Below are 18,421 nucleotides of genomic sequence, written 5' to 3'. Positions count from 1 at the left end.
TTAAAGAGAATGTTAAAGCCAAAAGTCAGAAACTGTAGAGAATTTAAAATGTTAGAAGGGCTTCGAAAAGATGCTGAACACTGGCGAAAGTGTGTGTGTGTGTGTGTGTGTGTGTGTGTGTGTGTGTGTGTGTGTGTGTGTGTGTGTGTGTGTGTGTGTGTGTGTGTGTATGGGGGGGTTAAACATTATGCTGATGACAGTGAGTTGCCCCACTTCCAACAATGAGACTGTACAACAAAACAGTCAGCCAAGTCAGCATGATTTGTCTAAGCATCATGACCTTTGGACCCCCACTCTGTGGTCCAAAACAGCCGTCAGCCAATGAGAAGTCAGAAGCCTCTCTCTGTACTATCTTACTACCGGACGTAAATGTATATATACATCCTCACTCGCCGGCTCCGTACCTATTACTGTCTCTTAAGATCGACCTATTTCAAGCTGCTTGTGCAAAAGTAAGTTTTCTGTATAAACTGGATGAGCGATGAGACTGTTGTTTTTTCCTGTATGTGGATTCTCCTTATGAGCACTGAGTGAGCAGATGGAACATTGACATCAAATGCAGCAGGGTGTGATTTATTTCTTCTCTTACTATTCAGCAGCTCTCTGGAGATGTAAAACTGACAACAACAACAAAAATGGAAGGCTGCATCTCATTTTAATTTGTCTTTTTAATTAAATGCGTCTATTTTACATTTGTGGCCTTTTGGGCAAATCGTTTTTTGTCACAAGAAACATTCTGGGGATATAACTGGAGAATGGCGAAGTCTTTTCGATCTGAATGTTGGTTGAACTGGATATTAAGTTGACAATAACTCGCCATGTCAAATGATGGAATGATAGAGCAATTTATTTAGCTGTTCAAGAGTGGAAGTGTGAAATCAACAGTGTAAACATGTCGGTGTGTGAAAGGTATGTTTCCTCCTGTTTCTCTGTAGATCTGACGATGTCTCACTCAGGCGCTCAAGGCAGCATCGGCAGCCACTCTGCCATGGGGCTACCTAATCATAAGGTAATAAAAAGTACATCCATGAGATGAACAAGCCAGATAAATTCTTTGGAGTTGATGAAATTCCCAATCTATTGTGCTTCTCCCTAGATTTACCTCTATGAATTTGAAAACTTCCAAGGCCGTAGAATGGACCTAATCGCGGAGTGCCGTAACCTCTGCGAGCAGGGTTTCGAAAGAATCGGCTCCCTCCGGGTAGAGAATGGGCCGTAAGTCTTGATTGTCACAGTGCCATCATTGTGGAGTATCTCCGGTGGTAAAATAAAGATGTGATGTGTCTGTCTTTGTCTGCTTTTGTGTGTGTGTGTGTGTGTGTGTGTGTGTGTGTGTGTGTGTGTGTGTGTGTGTGTGTGTGTGTGTGTGTGTGTGTGTGTCATTGCAGCTGGGTGGGCTTTGAGCAACAAAACATGACTGGTGAGATGTTCATGCTGGAGAAAGGAGAGTACCCTAGATGGGACACTTGGTCCAACAGCTATCGATGTGACCGTCTTATGTCAATCAGACCAGTAAAAATGGTAAGTTCAGTTTTAGCGATATTCAATTTCAGGTCAGGAAACAGACATCTCTCACCCTGTGGACGATCTAAAACCCATCTTTCACACACTGCCGACTGTACAATACATTTAAGATGCAAAAAAGAAATGAACCAAAAAAAATGTATACGGTATTTGTTCAGCAAAAAAAAAACTTGCTTCTCAATCGTTAACCACCCCTTGTCAAGCCATCAAAATGTGTCCATTTTTATACTTGGTCAGTGCTTTGAGATTGAACATTCTTTTAAAAGAATGCATTGAACCGCACATTTTGACTTCATTTAAAAAACTGTGCCACAGATTTACAGAGACAAAGACAAATCTTTGCTTTATGTTAGTCCTTGTCTTGTGATTTTTGGGAACGCGAGCCCCTCTCAAGTCATAACAGGGATCTCTGTTGTCAAAGAGCCTCTGGATACTGTGACACAGGTAATGATTATGTACTTTGTACTTTATTTGCACTGCATAGAAAGTTTTAAAATTTAGAAATACTGTATCTGTATTATACACAGGAACGAGAATTGCAAATTTGACTTTTATTGCTGCTAATTTCTCCCCCTTAACTCATTCACTCCCTCACTTTTTAAACGTCTTTTCGGACTTGGTCCAGAATTGGCTGGTATTGAATGAGTTAATGACAATATGCAGATTAATAAACAGCAACTAATTTAAAAAGTTTTGTTTGCATTTGTAGGACCCCCAGGACCACAAGATTTGCCTGTATGAGTGCACGAATTTCGAAGGTCGCAAGATGGAGGTGTGTGATGAGGATATACCAAGCCTGTGGTCTTACGGCTTCCAGGACCGCGTCGCTAGCGTTCAGGTCACTGGTGGAACGTAAGTATTTCCCTTTAGCGCTCCATATGATTTGGAACGATGTGTCCAACCATGATAAAATGGAAATGTAAAATGAGAGACATGCAAACTACAAACACAACAATAAGTTGGTTGGCGAAGTGTATACTGAACGTAGAGTTATGGTTTATGCCATTTTCTTCATAGGTGGGTGGCCTACCAGTACCCTGGCTACCGTGGTTTCCAGTATGTCATGGAAATAGGCTCTTTCAAGCACTGGAATGAGTGGGGAGCCCACCATCCCCAGATTCAATCCATCCGTCGGGTGAAAGATATGCAAACACACCGCAGAGGCTGCTTTGAGTTGACTGCGTAGAGACGGTTTTGGGCAAAAGGGTCGCTCGCGCTTTACTGCAAGTCACTTGCAAAGTCTTCACTGACCACGTTCCTGTGCAAAGTACATCTTTTCTGAATATTGTTACTGATTTTGTCAGCACAGTTTGGGAGTAAGTACGGCTTCCCCGGTAGCTCCACTATTGGTAAAATGCAGCAGGTAGCAATGCTCTCTGTCTCCAGACCTCATATGAACGATAATAGGATTTTCTGTATCAAGTTTCCTTGACAGTTTGTTTCAGTGCTTTTTTTTTTTCATTAATATCGATGCACTTATGTGTGTCCTGAACAATAATGTCAATCAACTCGCATAGCACAATGTTGAGTTATAGTCATTCCGCAAAACTGTATAACCATGGACAGATCTGCATATGCCGCCCTGTAGTCGATATCTTCTCAGAATAACTCACAGGACCTCAGGAGGGCTCTGCTTTTTGCAGACATCTTTTTTTTTTTTTTGGGCTAGTCCAGTTGAGCATTTCAATGGGCCCGCTTAGAAGACTTAGATTGACAAAGTCTCAGGGATGCTGGCATCTGGAACTTTCCAGTGAAAACAAAAAAAATGCAAACTTTGCCAAATTGTCAAACTTTTGTCTTTGTTTTTTGCAGTGTGCTTTCATTGTTTTGCATTTCATTTACAGTAATAATATTGTAAGAATATATGATGCCTTTCTATACCTATATATGCTCTGCATAATTATTCGTTGAAATAGCTTAACTTATATCTATGATTGAAGGCATCTTCCTCTGTTTTGACAAACATTGCCCGCAGCAAGGCATGTCATCTCCAACTCATTTGAATACATGCATGAAAAAAAAACTAAGGCAAATCATGTGATGATCTTGCAAAGATGGGTTTTATGTGGATTTCGTATCGATAGACTATTTGTAGTCTCTTTTCCTCCAACAGTCCACAAACATGCATGTCAACTTATTTGAAGGCTAAAGATGTGTGTGAATGTTAGTGCGAATGGTTGTCTGTCTTTGTGTACCTTGCGATTGGCTGGCAAACAGTTTGGGGTGTACCCCGCCTATTGACTGTAGATGGCTGGGAAGGGATCCGGCACGCCTGCGACTCTCGTGAGGATAAGCGGTTCAGATACGGTAATGGCTGGATGAATATATTTATGGCCAATAAGTGAATTTCATACAAATATTTATTGTAATTATAACTTTACTGCTAAACAAGGTTAGCACAGTAGTAAAGGTTGAATTGTTTGTAATAGGATAATATTCGCATGAGCTGAAGCCTCTCCCAGTTAACTTGAGGTGAGAGGCGGATTGGTCACCAGCAAATTGTATGTCATGTTCCTGTCCTTGGCCTGGCCAGCAGGTGGCAGACTGAGCGGACTTTCTGGCTGCACACCTGCTGCCAATCTTTCAATTAAGGAACTGTGTATTTAAGGACCAACAATCTGTCTGGTGGTTGTCGGAGTATTGTTTATGCCTTGATGCGTCCTTGCCCACAGACTCTTTGCTATTGCTCTCGTCGTTTTTCGCTTTTGAACTCTCGGTCCCATTTATTACGTAAGTATGGTTTTGTGTTGTGATTTGGGAGGGCTACGGACCGGAGGATCGGCAGTGGGTCCCCCGCTCCTGGATCTTTGACCCGGCCCTTCTCCGTGCTTTCTACGTTGCTCACCCTTCAAAACCGGGTGGTCCGCCAGGAGGCGTCCGTTGAGGAGGGGGGGGGGGGGGTACTGTTATGTTCCTGTCCATGGCCTGGCCAGCAGGTGGCAGACTGAGCGGACTTTCAGGCTGCACACCTGCTACCAATCTTTCAATTAAGGAACTGTGTATTTAAGGACCAACAATCTGTCTGGTGAGGTCGGAGTATTCTGTCACGATTCGGACTAACCGAATCAAGTTTTGGAACCCAAAAGTGTAGATGCCAGACAAGGTCTCCGAAGCAAAAAATATTTAATGTACAAAAGTCGCACCGACAAAGTAGTAACATAAAGCGCTGGTCAAAACAAGGACCAGGGAGCACAAAAACGAATAACAAAAAGCGCTTGCACAAAAGGCAAGAGAGGAAAACAAGAACCAAGAATACAAACGAAGAAACAATGAATCAACTATACGCAAGAAAAAGCCAAATCACAACACAAAGCCATACTTATGTAATAAATGGATGTACGTATGTAATACATATGAATCAACAATCGTAGTCATTTGCAGCTTTCGACAATTTACAGTATTCACTTGACGTTTTTTGCATGGGGAAAACATGGTGGGCCATGTTGCGAATCCCACCGTGGATACATTTAAACAGAGTTTATAGGAGAGATACTTGTCTACTTCCTGGCTACTTTTGAAGTGCCCTTGAGCAAATCACTGCCTGCCATTAGGTAAACTCAAAGGGGCCTGTGCTGTTTGCACTGCTTTCTCTTTTTGCACGGCTGCGTGCTTGTGATTTGGTCCTCTGTGATGTGCAACAGCAAAAAATATATAGGCTGCGTACATTTAGGGTTGATCATGAGTAGGCCTATAATAAATTTCATTTACATTAAATCAGGTGGTACAAGTGTACCTAATGTGGTGGCAAGAAAGGGGGGGGGGTGAGCGCGCGTGTCTGTATGGGTGTGTGCGTGTGTGTGTGCGCGCGCACGATATAGAGAGAGATGGAGAACATATCGACGAGCAGACGAGTGGAGACTGTCATGACGGCGCGCGCAGCGCTCGTTTAAAGCCGCAGGATTTGGATTAGCCTGTATGAGAGCCGATGAGTCTTGAGGTAGTGAAGGAGGAAGGGAGGAAGCAAGGGGAGAAGGGAGGGAGCTAAGGGCTGATTTTGATCTTTTTCGGGATCGAGAGGAGAAGAAGGGAGGTGCGAGGCACGGAGAATGGGCTATTTTAGACCCGGGCACTGAGAGCGTTCTTTGCGCGGAGTATTAGGCAGCCTTCGACGCAAGCAAATCGCCTCCCGCGGCAACCGCCAAGTCGACGACGCCGACGATCTCCGTCGACTTCCCGTCAGGATAGCGCCAGTTCTCGCCAGCCTGCTTCACGCTCAAGTGGTCTTCGCTGGACATGAAAGTGCAGCAAGGCTGCAACTCATCAGACATGGGCATACCCGTCACCACCGAAGAAGAACTGCGCCGAAACAGCGTCATCACGCCCGAGGATGTGCTTGGCTTACAGAAAATCACCAAGAGTAAGTAGCCGTGTCTCTTTGGAACCTATACGCTTAATTGGGAACATGGAGGCGTGCGGTTAAATCCTCGCTGCTTCCGATTAGGATTGCCCATCTGCTCGTGTACCCTGTGTGTTACTTATTTGTCCTGCAACAAGACATTTGCATTCAACGAGGTCTGAAGGAACCGTTTATGCACCATGGACAGCGACACACACACACAAAAAAAAAAAAAAAACTCCAAATGGGTAAACACGGTGTGCATGAACCCAATCCCTGTTAGAACGAAACAAACCCATTGGAAGGAAACAACTGTGACTTTAGTTTGCAAGTTGGAGACCAACCTGTAGATGGAATGTAACAAAATAGAAAGAGACAAATGTAATCTCCTGGTTAAAGATCAGATGTCAGGTGGATGAAACTCAAATTGGATTTTTAGTGCCGTCATGAGAGCACAGGCTAAAACATTTTCTTGCTCACACAATTGATGACATTTGTGAAACACAACATACACTGTAGTCAAAATAATCTGCAGACAGACAAGATTCATGAAGCAAAATTCACTGTTGCACAATATTTACATAATAGTTATGAGTGTGAATATCACACTGGTCAACAAATTTTAAATCAGAAATGCAAGGAAACCTTTCCAGACATTTTTCCCCCCACTGCTTCCGAATATGTCCTCGTTTTTTTCTGTAGTACATCCGGTTTTCATCATCATAATTCTTCTTATTATTATGATTTGTCTTATTATTATCATCATCATTATAAATTTTCATTAGCATGTAAGTATGAATTAAGGGTTCAGAAACAGGTGGATTTTTTTTCTGAAAAGCCAAAGCTATAATTTATTTACAACCATGCAAACATCCATACTGTGCAAGCTTTTGTAGATCAAATTTAAACACAAAACAAAAAGAAAATATCTTAAAGACCTGATGTTCAGAAAAAAATCAAGACATATTTGGAATCCGTGTCAAAAATACATTAAGGGACACATAAAATCATGATTGATAACACTGTTGACCACTGTTATCAAGTGGTCATGATAAAAGTTCATAAATGTTTTGAGCGTGTTATTAAAAACTTTTATCCATTCTTGGAGCTGCTTATCTTTTTACTAAAATAATATACATAATCAAAACCCAATTTTATTTTCCATCTATCTAGTTCTTGTACTGTATATCCTCCTTTTGGTAGCAGGTGAACCCGAGCCTATCCCAGCTGGCTTTGGGTGAGAGGTGTGCTGCAGCCCGGACTGGTCGTCAGCCAATCACAGGGCACATAGACAAAACAAGTATTCACACTCACACCCAAAGACAGTGTAAAGAAAAAATGACGCAGAAAGTTGACTTGCAGTATGTGGTGATAGTAATATAGCCACGCAGACGGTTCATTTGTTAAAACATAATAAACACAAATGGACGAGGAAACGTCCTATCTGGCTGCAACATTCAAAATTAAAACAATCAAATACAGTTGCCATGCAAACAAGCCATGCAAACACGGTTCCACCGATACTGCCTGAGTGGAGACACTATAAATCAGTGCTGCATCAGTGAAATAATACTTAAATCAGCCATGATGGTGCACTAATCCCGCCTCACCACTGACGGCATGTAATCTGGATTAGGTTTGGACAACAATATTATGCAGCAACGTGGCACACAAGAGGTAATTAATGATCCCACAACAATCAAAATGTAGGCATAAATATGTGCAGTATTTACTCTCTAAGTATCTTCTCATTTTCTTCCAGTGAGGCGCACTGACATGGAATTATTCTTTTGCTTATTTTCCCCCCCGATTCCTAATTATTTTATGGGTCAGTGTTGCAATGTTGCGCATCTTTTGTTTCGGAACGTTCTGCTGCAAACATATTTTTTTTCAAACGCCGTCATAACCATCAGCTTTACAGATGCCGTGCTCTGTTTCACAGGTATTACGTGTTGCGTGAGACACCTGTTTTATTTTCCCAAGCATCTGTTTGATTGCGCTTTGTTTGTAAGGCATCAATAATCATTTTCTTTTCAATATACTGAAGCTTTTGATTTATTTCTTTATTAATTTTTTGTTCTTGAGATGTTGAGAACAGTTAGCAGCACAATTTGGTTCTTTTTTTTTTTTTCTACTTGATAAGACAAAGTCCTGCCTGATGTCAGTCGGTAAGCGCAAGGTCATGTTTTCGGGGCAGCCCGGAGGCAGCCAGTCACGGTGTCTCAGTGCGATTACTGTGACACAACACAGGCAGCCAAGTACACCTCGGGCCGAAAAGCACCACTGAGGAGGAGAAAATGGAACATCCTCATGGTTCTCTGTCTGGTTGCTCCCAACCTTGCAGTTATTGGTGTTGAAGACACATTTGATTGCTGCTACATTTGTTGGTCGTTCTTCTGACGCCTCGATTTGTGTTTTTATTCCCATTTGTCTTTTTAGTTGCCATAAACTGTCATGAGAATGGACTTCATTTATTTGAAGGGATTGGCAGACTATTGGCGTGCGGTGAGAGATAATCAATGTCGGAACGATTAGCATCTCTCAACCATGACTTCTCTGGTGAATTGAACATGTGTGATATTCGGTTGAAAGGGATTTCATCCAGTTGAAACACGAGTACGGTTTATTACTGTGTATTGGTCTTGTTATCTTCCTGGACCTTTCATTTGCACTCAATTTCTGTCCTTCTATAGAGAATGTGGCATTTAACTTGATTCCTAAACTTTGAAAAAAATAAAAAAGAATCCTATCATAGTCCTGATTTGGAATGTGGACTGTCAGTTTATGGGGAAGTCACATGATTAGAAACATGTTCAAGCAGAGCATCTTGGGACAATGGTAGTGCCGTACTTCGGTTGCTTGACATTACCACTCCACCCTTTCATCTCTTTCATTTATGGTTTAATGGGGTGTTTTAGGGGTAGAATTTCAAATGCATATCTAAGACAAGATTTGGGGCAAAATAAGAAACATTAGTAGTGCTCTTCTTCTTTTTCTTCTTCTTCTTTTTTCCAACAGATATGAACACGTTCGATTGGTGAATACATGACATGATATCGCCATAACATGGAATGCTGTTTTTCTGCACTTGATAACTGTGTACGTACAGAAACTGCAGAGTGTTTTTAGATCGTACGAGGGCATTAGTATATGGTGATCTTACGTCAATATACATATTGTAGTCTGTGAACCTTGGAGGGACTAAATTTCAAAGTTGGTCGATCTGAAAACATTTGCGAAAGCTGTCTCAGCTAGCATTGCCTTTCATCCATTTATTTTCTGTGCCACTTTTACTCATTGGGCTCAGAGGTGAGCTGGAGCGTATCGATCGCAGCCTACTGAGACCACTGGGTGAGGTACAAGCTCAGTGGTGACCAGCCAATTGCATGGCACATAGAGCTAAACAACCATTCATGCTAACATCCACACGTGTAGACAATTGTAGAGTCATGCTTTATTTCCCATTGGGGGTGTCAATGAGGTGACAAGAGAGATAGTTAAAAACCGATTGATAACAAACAATAAGTCTCAAAAATGTTGAGAGAAGATGATTTTACTTGACAAATTTCTTACCCAGTATGTTCAGGTGCCCTTATGTAAAACTGCTATTGTGTAATTTGGCAATCCAGCAATAAAAAAGAAAGAATATCCTCTGTAACCTCTCCCTGAACCCAGCAGTGTGCCAAGGTGCCTACGGGGGCTGTTGAAGTGAGACATGACGCAGCTTGCCAGACACGGGTGCACTGTGCCATGTGAACATAGAGTTGTAATGCTAATGTCGCTGCGGCCTGCCCCTGGCTATAGATTATTGTGCACGTGTGTGAGTGTGTGTTATGAGTACACACACCTGTCTTGGGTAGAGGTTTGGATGGGAACATGTGGTGTGGGAATTCAATCCTTGTCTGAAAGTCTGTAATTCCACGCTAATCTCCGGGATTAAAGAGCTATACGTGGCATCTCGCTTTGCTCTTTCGCAATGTCACATCCAAGTCCCGTTTGCGTGAACAAGTCAGGTATGACTCAAAATCAAAATTATAATGTTGACAAAAGGCAAAAAGAAAATTTAAAGTCCACATGCTTTTGGGATACTACATGTATGTTCTTCAGGAAAAGGCTTCTGCCCTGTCACCACACCCACCAAGGTAGGCAGTCAAGTAAATGAAAAATGGTCACTTTCGACAGATGTTTTTTTTTCTTTTTTTGCTTCTGAATGTGGAGATGGGATTCGGCTGCTGTTAAGTGAATAGCCGGATATATTCTGTGAGATAGAAGGCCGTTGGCCACCCCAAAAACTTCAACTATTTTCCTTAACACCGTGAACAGAAAGTTGATTGAATTAACGAGACAATACGTAATTGCTTTGTTGACTGACTATAGCGTGTTTCAAAAAGTTGACGAATTTTAAACAAAACTTCCACTTTCCACTCAATTTAGCACCTCCCTGACATACAAAGCTTGTCTCACAGTTAAAATGTGTCGCCTCAACTACGTACTGTACATTTTTGACACCAATTACTACTTTCCTATTCGCACCCTCTGGTGGAATCGTAGGGCATTACAAAAAAAATGCACCATGAACTGGTGAGTTTCACATGGAGCAGCTGAGGATTGACCCTTCAGAAAAAAAGAAAAAAAAACATCACTATAGGTTTACATATTTGTCAAGAGAGGACCATTAGGGGTTCAATACACCCCTAAAAATATAATGATGTACGTCATCTTATTCCATTGGATCTGTTGTTTTCCTTTCCCCTTGCCATTAATCCTCTTAATATTCTTACAATATTTCTGTTTTGCTCATACCTCTTATTCTCCTGAGATGTGACAACAACAAAAGGAGAAGGCTTCACCGATGCACCTTTATCAACTCCCTGAAATAAACACTTCATTTGCATGGCGCCTTCGCCTAGCCCGGAATTGCCTTTTATTTGTTGCGGCCCACCAATTGAGCAGAGCAGTCGGGTGGATGAGGGCAAGGAAGAAGCTAAGTGAGCAGGCACGACAATCAAAAGGGTTGCTAGGGGACCATGATGAAGGAAATCAAGTGGGGCTTTTTTTTTGTGTGAGCGCATGCTTACGTGTATCTGTGTGGAGATATGTGTATGTGTGTGGGTGTGGGTGTGTAGCAATTATTTTACATAATATCAAGGAGTTAGTGGTAATGAGCGACATAAAAAAAATCTTTACTGGAATGATAAGTCTCACTTTTTATCAAATCTAACACAATCGGGACACGAACAAATCATGATTTTATGTTCCACTGAATTAATGGATAGAGAATAAAAGTGAAAATTACTTTGCAATAACTTTGTTTCAAAAAGACAATCCGTGTGCTCTGCGTCATTTGTACCGTGTTCTTACATCATCTCGACAATCAACACAAACGGACTCTTATCCTTCACTTTCAACTGTATAGTCCCCTATTTATCACATCCCACAGCACACATCTCATTTTGTTATCACAGCACGTGCGTGCAAACCTATACGAGACATAAACATGTTACAAGACACACATAGCCTTGTACCATTCTAAGCGAATGATGGCTAACAGAGGCTAACCGACGTCGAGATGAATACATTCCTGCATCTTATCGCCACGCAATGAGCTCCTTGTATCACGTGTGTTTCAGACTAAGCGAATGCTTACAGGAATATTCTCCCCCTCATCAAACTGGCAAGAGAGGGCGCTGCATCAAAGCAACTGCTCTAAACCCTCCTAGAGAGTCTTGGGAGGGCAACATAAAAGAGGGGAGTCGCTTTTGAGAGAAATGTCTGCACCATGTGATGTTTAGCATCAGTGCACAGAACTTCTTGAAAGGCTATTTCGACATGGACGTGTTACTCAAAAATCATTATCACGGTATGCAGCCATGTATACATTCAGAAGCATTTTATGTGCATGTCTCCTTGTTTTGTTTTCTCCACACAAGCAATCAGTCAATTCATGCCTCGGTCACTGTCATTAGCGATGACCTCATTCTCGCTGCAAATGCCAAACAAAGCACATCAGGCTAATAAACAGCACCAAAGAGTAAAATGTGCCTTTTGAAATGTAAAGCGAAGCATGAGCTTAATGACTGTATGTTTTTACATGAGCTGTTTAGCACTGCATTTGCAATGACTTTCTCGAGCCAAAACGTAATGTGCTGCAGTGGCATGCAAATGTACACAGTCCATCAAATCACTCCAAATAGCTCTCGCTATAGAACCTTGTTCACACTGCAGGGTACTTTAAGCCCAGGTGTCAATGATAGTGTGCTTTATTTTATTGAAAGGTCTATAAATATCTTCAAGCAGGTGGCTAAAGCCCGTGTGGGCCATCTGCTCTCTAACCCCCGCAAATACTAAGATGATGCTGTACGTGGATTTGTGTACTTGTGCAGGTGCAGGTGCACACACATTGTGGCATCCTCGGGTGCTTACCTTGCGTTTATTCATTTTTTCTTTCTGCAGTAAATATAATTGTATATGAGGATGTCCATTTTAAAGGTATTACCAACAGGGGATGGACAAACTAGACTTCCCAAGGTGTGTCCATTTCCACTGGTTCGGCCATGTGATGGGAAAACACAATAAGCTTCTTAATTCTAATCCTCCTCCCATGTTGGCAAAGAAGCGTTTCAGGTTTCACGCACACCCGCACACACACGCACAGTAGCCTAATGTGGTAAAAGGGGCTCATCCTAGCGGTTTTCTCATGCGGAGCGTTGAAAATGTCCACAAAATTAAGCATGGGATTGTTAAGGGTTTTAGGACAGAAGAATGGTGAGCACAACTGCTTCGCAGTCAAAAGGTTCTAGGTTTGAAACTGATCTTCAACCTACTCGTGCAGAGATTCTATTCTCCTCGTGCTTGTGTGGGTTTTCTACAGGCTGTGGTCGTCTCCCACATTCTCCAAACATGTTTGTCACGTTTATTGAAGACTGCCCTTTGTTGTGAGTGCGAATGGTTGTTTGTCTTTCAAAAAAAATGAAAAAAAAGTTCATTTGTGATTGACTAGCGGGTGGTCTACTGGTTCGCGTGTCAGCCTCACAGTGCAGAGACACCTGCCTTCCTGTGTGAAGTTTCCATGTTCTCCCCGTGCCTGCGTGGGTTTTCTCCGGGTACTCTGGTTTCCTCCCACATTACAAAAACATGCATGGCAAGCTTATTGAACCCTCTAAATCACAGGTGTCAAAGTCGAGGCCTGGGGGCCGGATTCCCCCCCCCCCCCCCACATCATTTTATGTGGCCCGCGGGAGCAAATCATGTATGTCAACTTTCATGATTCTGTAACGAAATGTCAAATTGTCATGGGTAATAAATAACGTTGAGATTTTGCACCGGCCCTCTGAGGGGAGCCGTAACTCCAAAGTGGCCCGCGACAAAAAATGAGTTTGACACCCCTGAAATTGTCCCTAGGTGAGTGTGAGCGCGGATGGTTGTTTGTCTATGTGTGCCTTGCGATTGGCTGGCAACCAGTTCAGGGTCCCCCCCCCCCCCCCCCCCCCCCCCCCCCGCCTACTGCACAAAGACAGCTGGGATTGGCTCCAGCACGACCTTTGAGAGGATAACCAGATCAGAAAATGGATGGATGGATGATTGACTCGCGATCAGTCCAGGAACGATCCGCCTGGAGTACAGTACAGCTACAGTAGAATCCAGATCACGTGATCATGAGCTCACTTAGGAGTAGAAAATTGATGGATGTATTGTCAGAAGTTGGGCCATTCATAGAAAGACAACAGCACATTCCAGCACATTTCTGGCCACCTGCCCCAAAATTGTACTAAAATCACATCACTGATGTACAACACGTGATAAGTAAGTAGTTTATGTGAGTGCAGCCTTTCTCTTCTCTGTTTCAGATTACCTTTGTTCACCGGAGGAAAACGTCCACATGATCGACTTCACCAGATTTAAGATCCGTGATATGGAAACGGGAACAGTGCTGTTTGAGATCACTAAACCTCCAGCACCAGGTCAGCTCATAACCTTCACAAAAAATGGGGCATTCCCTATCAAATCGCAATTTCCCATCATTCGTGAGCTGTCTTACAAAAAGCCCCACGGGCTACTCATGTGAGGGGGGGGGGGGGGTGCGTCACATGTTGCCGACCCCTGCCGTCGTGGAACCTCTGAGGTCAAGTACAGGTTTTCTCCTTATGGGAAATATGAACTCAAAAGTTCCAGAGTCAACTTTATTAACTCGAGAGGCAATGTTTCAAGTATCATTTTAAAAAGCTTCACTGCCATACGTGTAACATTGGCAGTGTACTGCATATTCCCTTTCTTCTCTTTTCATGTTCTTCTTTTGAAGAACAACACCTTGTGCAGTTGTTCTAGTTGAATTTTATCATGCCGTTTGTATTACTGGGAGAAGGCATTTGTTGTTTGAATTTGGAGTTTCCACTGTGTTGAAATGGATTGTTTAAACTTGATGTCATCCAAACTCACAATCATATCATTTATTCATAGCAGGAGGCAGAAAGCAATGTGACCCCAACGCCGGGCGCTTTGTTCGCTACCAGTTCACCCCCGCCTTCCTACAGTTGCGGCAGGTCGGAGCCACGTAAGTCTGCTTTCGTGCTTGTGTTAGAGAGGCAAGAGGGAATTAAAACAAAAGGACTGGATGGAGAGGAGGAGAGAGAGAGAGAATGTCCAAAAAAAATGAAGGATGCACTTGTGCGCTCAGTCCGTCTGCTCTACCCGAACAGTCGAACAGGATGTAGTAGGAGGTTGTGTGGGCTGACAAGTGAGAACGTGCAGAACAGACAAGCTGTCAGCGCATCTGAGCAGCACTGGGCAATGTTTTAATGTGAAATAACTCGACCTTTAAGTACTTCATTAGGTCAACCCATCTAAACATGCGAGTTTGGGAAGACGTCCTTTTGACACTGCAAATGACAAAGTTGAATTTAATTGATCACATTGAAAGAGCAGCATGAAACGACGAGATCATTGCGCTGTTGACTTTCACTGACGTGTTATTTTAATTGCTCTTTTTATTCACGACATCGTAGACAGCTTGAGTGATTCTCACCCAGACCAAAAGCAGATCACAGACCCATGTTCTCCTGGACGGTTTTATCTACATTTCCTAGATGTGTGGTGTTTTTTTAATTGAAATAATTACTGTAATCATGACTTAACTACTGTGTAGGTTCATAAGAGACTACAACGTGTTTAAAGACCCAGTCTAAAAATTGTTACTGCAGAAGGAGTGCAATGTTTTTGTCAACTAAGGGACCCCTATACAGTGAAATTTTCCTTTGATGTGGGAAATAGCATTATTTGGACAGCCATGCATCAGAAACGTTATTACTCCGGTAGAGCAGTACAAGCGTTTGCGTTCAGTCCACCTCTTCCCAAGGTCCCACAGGGACATTATTAGAACAAGTATGTGAGCGTGTTGGTACAGTGTATGAAGTGTGTGCAAAATGCATGACTGTATATAAACGTCTGAATGAGACAAGCAAACAAAACCAGAAACAAACAAACAAAGGAATGTCACCAGAGGGCAGAGAGCAATGTGTGTGTGTGCAGGGTGGAGTTCACAGTGGGCGACACGCCCATCAACAACTTCCGTATGATCGAGAGACACTACTTCCGCGACCAGCTGCTCAAGAGCTTTGACTTTGAGTTTGGCTTCTGCATGCCCAGCAGCAAGAACACATGCGAGCACATCTACGAGTTCCCCGCACTGTCAGAGGACATCAGTAAGCGCAATCACACACATCGCATGTGGAAAATTCATATCCAGCTTTAGGTCACGTACTAGCACGCTCTTTGTTCTCACTCGTAAAGCATTGTAGCTTTGGTTCTCAACTTGAATCATGGCACTGTTTTTATTTTCGAAAAATGTCACGGTTTACCATCAAACAAAGATGTCACAAAAAGGATGAATACTCACCTAATGATGATCTGGTTTACTCTCTAATGCATAGGTGTCAAACTCGGGTCCTGGAGGGCCGCTGTCCTGCATGTTTTCCAAGTCTCCCTGTTGCAACACACCTGATTCAAATGAACAGGTTCAATGTCAGGCTTGCGCAGCGCTTGCTGATGATCTGATCATTTGAATCAGGTGTGTTGCAACAGGGAGACTTGGAAAACATGCAACACACCTGATTCGAATGAACAAGTCCAACGTCAGGCTTGCGCAGAGGTTGCTGATGATCTGATCATTTGAATCTGCTGTGTTGAATTCAATCATTTGAATCACCTATGCATTAGAGCATAGGTGTCAAACTCAGGTCCTGGAGGGCCGCTGTCCAGCATGTTTTCCAAGTCTCCCTGTTGCAACACACCTGATTCAAATGAACAAGTCCAATGTCAGGCTTGCGCAGAGCTTGCTGATGAGCTGTTGATTTGAATCAGGTGTGTTGCAACAGGGAGACCTGGAAAACATGCAGCACAGCGGCCCTCCAGGACCTGAGTTTGACACCTATGCTTTAATGTAATTGCTCGGTGTGACATCAATAGCTGTTTGATTCGACTCAAAGGTAATATACTCACACAAAGCCAAGACTCGTTCTGATGTACTTAGGCAACAGGTTGCTTCGTAAATAATCATTTGCACACGCCTCACTCAAAAATCTGATGATCACCGCACTCGTAAATTGACTAGGGTGGCCTTGAATTCCTGGAGGGGTTTCGCTCTCCCCACTGGGGTTCATTGTGCCACTTGTGACGCGCAGGATGTCAACTGGTGGACTTTTATAATGTCACTCGTAGTTACAAATAGTTTGCAGTTGTCGCAATTCTGGCTGACCATCAACGTTTTAGTTGTTCTATGTGTGCCCTCGTCATTCTACGAGTGCACAGAAACGAATCAACGGAAGACAGTTGGGGAAAAGACGTTACAAATTAGAAAATACTTCTTGTACAAAGTACAAGTGCGCTGAAATGTCTTATCAGTGAGGACAAATTGCACACTCGTACATGGACCTAAAGTTGCAGTCCAAAAAAGTCCCAAACTTCTTTCCATAATCACGTGAATTTTATTCACAACTTCACAAAGCTCCAACAGCTACTTTGTAAATCCCGATCATTTTGTGTTCTCTCTCAGTGCGTGAGATGATCCTGCATCCTTATGAGACACAATCTGACAGCTTCTACTTTGTGGACAACAAATTAGTGATGCACAACAAGGCAGACTACTCCTATAGCGGGGGTCCGTAGAAACACCACCCCCCCCCCCTTCTTTAGACATTGTCCAATCCGCTGTTTCCACGTCAGGAGCCGGAAATAGAAGAAGCCACAGATGTCCGTTTCATTTCTGTTAAGTCCTTGTGTAGCAATGCACACCTGTGAGCATTGCTACACAATGTGTGTAGCAATGCTGTGTGTGTGTGTGTGTGTGTGTGTGTGTGTGTGTGTGTGTGTGTGTGTGTGTGTGTGTGTGTGTGTGTGTGTGTGTGTGTGTGTGTGTGTGTGTGTGTGTGGCCGGCAAATGCGTTGTGAATACAGTCCATATCAGCTCGTTAGATGGACACTGTTTCATTTCCGTTGTGTGTGTTTTGATAGGCAGTAACAGCTAGAGATTACTTAATTCTTTGTCTTTATGGGCCCTGATATTTATTTAGTTTGTCCGACAGATGGATTATATTTCTGTTTGCACATGACTATGCCACTCAGCTCAGTATGAGAGGCGGAAAAGTTCTCAGTTGATGTGTGGATCATTTTTTGTTTGTTTTCAGGTTCATAGCACTTAATTGTGTCCAGAGTATTTTTCAAAGGAGTAGCCATTTTGAATTGTCAGACTGTATTCAGAGAAATTTTGATATCCAGTACATACGTTGTAGTACAGAACACTGCGTGTACATTTTAATCATGATATTAAGTGTTGTAAAAATTTTATGTCCAATTTTGAAAAGTGAAATCACATCATTGCAATAAATATGGGACTTTTTCTTTCCGAAAACCTGAGTATTTTTTAACATGTTGTCTTTCATGTTTTTAAAAAAAAAAAGGTACATAGCTTTTGAAATCATCGGGTATATGTGTTCTATAATAACAAATATATTTCCACTCGTACATAGCTCAAGTGGAAGAATTTGTACCAAAGAATCTTTGCTGCCATCCTCTGTGCAAACTGCATCATTACCGGTACCGTAAAACGCCACGAGGAGTTTTTTCTTGTTTATAGTACAATGAAAGCAAAACGAGCCATTCATAGAGCTGCATTTGTCCGAAACAAACAAATAAATAACTCTTCTAGGAAGTGTCCATAATGTCCATCATTCCTTCCATTATCAAGATGGCCCGGTCCGGAAAATACACCGATCGTTCGGGAAAATTCACACCTAAATGCCTGATGGCTACGACCCCCCTGGGTGAAGGGAACACGGCCAAGAAAATTTGCCCTGAAATACTGAATGCAAAAATGCAAATTTACAGTGTTTAAAATACTGTACCAATTGAGTGTATTAAATGATCCCTTTTAAAAACCACGTGGGAGTCCAGAAGTAAGGTTCACGGGAAAATAAGTGATTCTCAGCCAATCATTGATGAAAGATAATGACAATATTAACACCCCCCCCCCCAAAAACCCAGTCAAATACAGTGCAATATTGGATGATA

At 42.5% G+C, this 18,421-nt stretch overlaps 2 protein-coding genes across 5 annotated transcripts; both read left to right on the top strand.

The window, feature by feature from the left end:
* Positions 1 to 363: 363 nt before the first annotated feature.
* crybb1l3 (crystallin, beta B1, like 3) lies at positions 364 to 3,300 on the top strand. Its single transcript, XM_086125081.1, has 6 exons — positions 364 to 452; positions 936 to 1,009; positions 1,097 to 1,215; positions 1,389 to 1,521; positions 2,234 to 2,376; positions 2,542 to 3,300. Exons 2-6 carry the CDS (start codon positions 944 to 946, stop codon positions 2,708 to 2,710), a joined length of 630 nt encoding a protein of 209 aa, XP_085981207.1. The 5' UTR covers positions 364 to 452; positions 936 to 943; the 3' UTR covers positions 2,711 to 3,300.
* A 2,032-nt stretch (positions 3,301 to 5,332) lies between these two features.
* On the top strand, positions 5,333 to 17,762 carry unc119a1 (unc-119 lipid binding chaperone a1). Of its 4 annotated transcripts, none has more exons than XM_086125079.1 (5): positions 5,333 to 5,881; positions 13,708 to 13,821; positions 14,318 to 14,411; positions 15,386 to 15,558; positions 16,908 to 17,762. In XM_086125079.1, the coding sequence occupies exons 1-5, from the start codon at positions 5,758 to 5,760 to the stop codon at positions 17,018 to 17,020; spliced, it is 618 nt and encodes a 205-aa protein (XP_085981205.1). In that variant the 5' UTR covers positions 5,333 to 5,757; the 3' UTR covers positions 17,021 to 17,762. The 4 variants fall into 4 exon arrangements, with proteins under 4 accessions (XP_085981205.1, XP_085981206.1, XP_085981202.1 ...); XM_086125080.1 differs by having other exon boundaries at positions 5,334 to 5,881; positions 14,321 to 14,411; XM_086125076.1 differs by lacking the exon at positions 5,333 to 5,881 and adding an exon at positions 9,852 to 10,002.
* Positions 17,763 to 18,421: the final 659 nt, after the last annotated feature.

The sequence above is a fragment of the Hippocampus guttulatus genome, chromosome 12 (assembly GCF_054856545.1).
Source record: "Hippocampus guttulatus isolate MCC_2025c chromosome 12, RoL_Hgut_1.0, whole genome shotgun sequence".
Lineage (NCBI taxonomy): Eukaryota > Metazoa > Chordata > Actinopteri > Syngnathiformes > Syngnathidae > Hippocampus > Hippocampus guttulatus.
Note: the sequence above shows the minus strand (reverse complement) of the source record. Positions and strands in the feature narration are given on the sequence as shown.